The following is a 2,500-nucleotide window of genomic DNA, read 5'->3' on the forward strand; positions in this document are numbered from 1 at the left end:
AAAATGTTGTTCACAGTCTGCGAGAGAGCAAGAGAAGTGACCGAACTGAGTAAAAGTTTCCAAACCAAAAGGTTATTATAACCATTGTTTACTGTGTACACTGTCATTACGGCGTTGTATCAACTCTCAGCTTTAAGGAGGGGAATTTATTCTCAATCGCGTGTATTTCAAAACATTTATAACGAGGCGTTCCTAGAAGACGGAAGGCTAACGAGAGGCAACTGGATGGCGCGTGTTTACCTTGGGAGAGCGACCGGCTTTGTCTTGGCGGGCGCTTGTTTGAACGCGACAACTTATCATTATTTAAGCATCGCTTCCACATAAAGAGCAAGATATGGGTCTAATTGGAGACGGTCATATCCACGTGGCTTAGATAGCATTTTAGTACAAGATGACATGTTAATTTGTCAAATCGCCGGGTTAATATTGGCACTTTGATAAAGTCGTCTTTGGATTCAATATTGTAATTTTATCATAAACAAATCTGGGTTAGACTCAAAGAGATTCATTTCATGGGAGCCAATAAGCCCTTAAGTTCGAATGATTCGGCAATATTTGCGCTTCATTCTAATCAACATGCAGAGTGTTTGCAAGGATAACAGTCGACTTGTACAGAACTTGAAACGGGACGCAGCTGCTAATCGAGCGACTGTCACTTAACGAACCCGATGGCTATTTTGGAAAACAAATACGCAGGGTTGCGGAAGGGCGCTCAGAAAGCGTCGCGAAAGAGCAACGCCGCGCGGTCTTCTGAACATGAATACCGAATTATCATGTGAATAGGAAAGAGATGGAGAGAGGGGGAGTGGAGCAAGTTAGAACAACCGGGGAGTTTGAAGTGCTGGCGAGGGCACTTCGTGGCTCTGTTGGTCTCTCATGATAAGTGAGTGCCGACCACAGTGCGGGGGATGGCAATCACTGTTCTGGCATTACATGACGCCTACGTTTAGACCAACCACATGGTATTATGAATGCGAGGTTCAGACAATGATGAAGTATAGAGTACAGGCAAAGTAAAAGAATTCATCTCTTTCCTCCCTGGCACAGCTGAGACCTTCACCACGACGCCCTTCCCGAAGCTGAGCGACGTAGAGGAGCCGCAGGTGAAGCAGTCGCAGACGGAGCAATCAGGTGAACAGTGCACCTGTACCGCACGCTGTTTGACCGCACTAACATTTTCTCTTTCTGGTTTTGTGCTGCGAGTTTGACTAACCAGCAACCACGGTCTCACTAACTAACTAAGACTTTTGATCAGATCAGAAGGCAGAGATGATCGTCTGTGCTTCCCTGAGAGACAAGTTTATCTGAGATGCGTTTAACATATTTGATGTTTCATTCAGCACGCCATACTAATCTACATCTGCTTCTATGTACTCCCTGTCCTAACACTATTACACGTAAACCAGGCTTTTTTTCCATAGAAGGTTGTTGTGAGGATATTTGTATGCTGATGGGCACATATCATTTTGTAATGATGCACTTAAAAAAAAAAAAAAAACGGATTGCGGCTGTAAAGGCACACTCGCTGCCTACACCGATGCACATGTTAATTAATTTGTGTAGGGACGTAATGCGTGTAATTGCTGCAAATTAATGCATTTATACAACACATCTGCATGTCTACAGACCGCTGGGAACGGAGACAAATAGATCACACACTTCAGAGTCGTATGCATATGTAGATATGCACAAACTTCGTTGAGGACACAGGAATACAGAGCTCAAAGTGCATGCATTGCCATACAACATCCGGTTCTGTCTGCACTTTAGTACACGAGCTGTTTACATCGATGCTGACTAATGTTGGGAAGTCGTTAGTTTGGTGTCCTGCAAGGCACTGGTAACTTCTATATGCTCTTTTTTGTTTCGTAAAGAGTAAGCAATGTACTTGCTTACTAGAGGTAAGATAATCAAAGGAGAGCAGCAGAAGAGCAGATTAGAGTTAATTAAACCAGAAGACAAACCTTCCTTTGAGTAGAAATTATTTGTACATTTAGACTACTTACACAACTTTAATAAACCAAAGGATCCCTGAGTTATCCCAAGCGGCAACGTCCTTGTCGTGGCACCTCTTTGGCGTCGAACAAGCGTCTGTAAACAAACAAGAAAATTAGAGGGTGTAGTGTATATGCTACAGCCGCTAACACGACACTTTATATAGGGGGCTGAGACACTTAACGTTTGAGTGGCGCGAGTTTGTTTTTACAGGGAGGGTGTGAGCAGCTTTGGTGGCGCTCCTCTGTCTTCGGGAAATACAGGGAATTAGGTGGGGCTACATCATCACTGCTCCTCGTTTCAAGACATTCAAAATTTATTGTAGAATAATGAGTGAGAATGAATACTTTCACAACGCAAGGAATATTCATACACATACATTCAAAACCGTACATACAAAATCACTGAAATATGTCGTTTAGAAAATATCTTTAAAAAATTATTTCATCATCACGAATCCAACCTCGACCTGCGGCTAGTCTATAGAGCGAGGAGAATACATTAC

General features: G+C 43.0%; 1 protein-coding gene across 1 annotated transcript in view; it reads left to right on the top strand.

Annotated features, from left to right (window-relative positions):
* Window positions 1-2,500, top strand: part of LOC125041937 — a 188,023-nt gene that overhangs the window by 181,934 nt on the left and 3,589 nt on the right. Inside the window, exon 4 of the mRNA XM_047637356.1 lies at window positions 1,048-1,131. Within this exon, the coding sequence (XP_047493312.1) occupies window positions 1,048-1,131 (84 nt within the window). The remainder of the gene's footprint in view (window positions 1-1,047; window positions 1,132-2,500) is intronic.

Source organism: Penaeus chinensis, chromosome 3, assembly GCF_019202785.1.
Source record: "Penaeus chinensis breed Huanghai No. 1 chromosome 3, ASM1920278v2, whole genome shotgun sequence".
Lineage (NCBI taxonomy): Eukaryota > Metazoa > Arthropoda > Malacostraca > Decapoda > Penaeidae > Penaeus > Penaeus chinensis.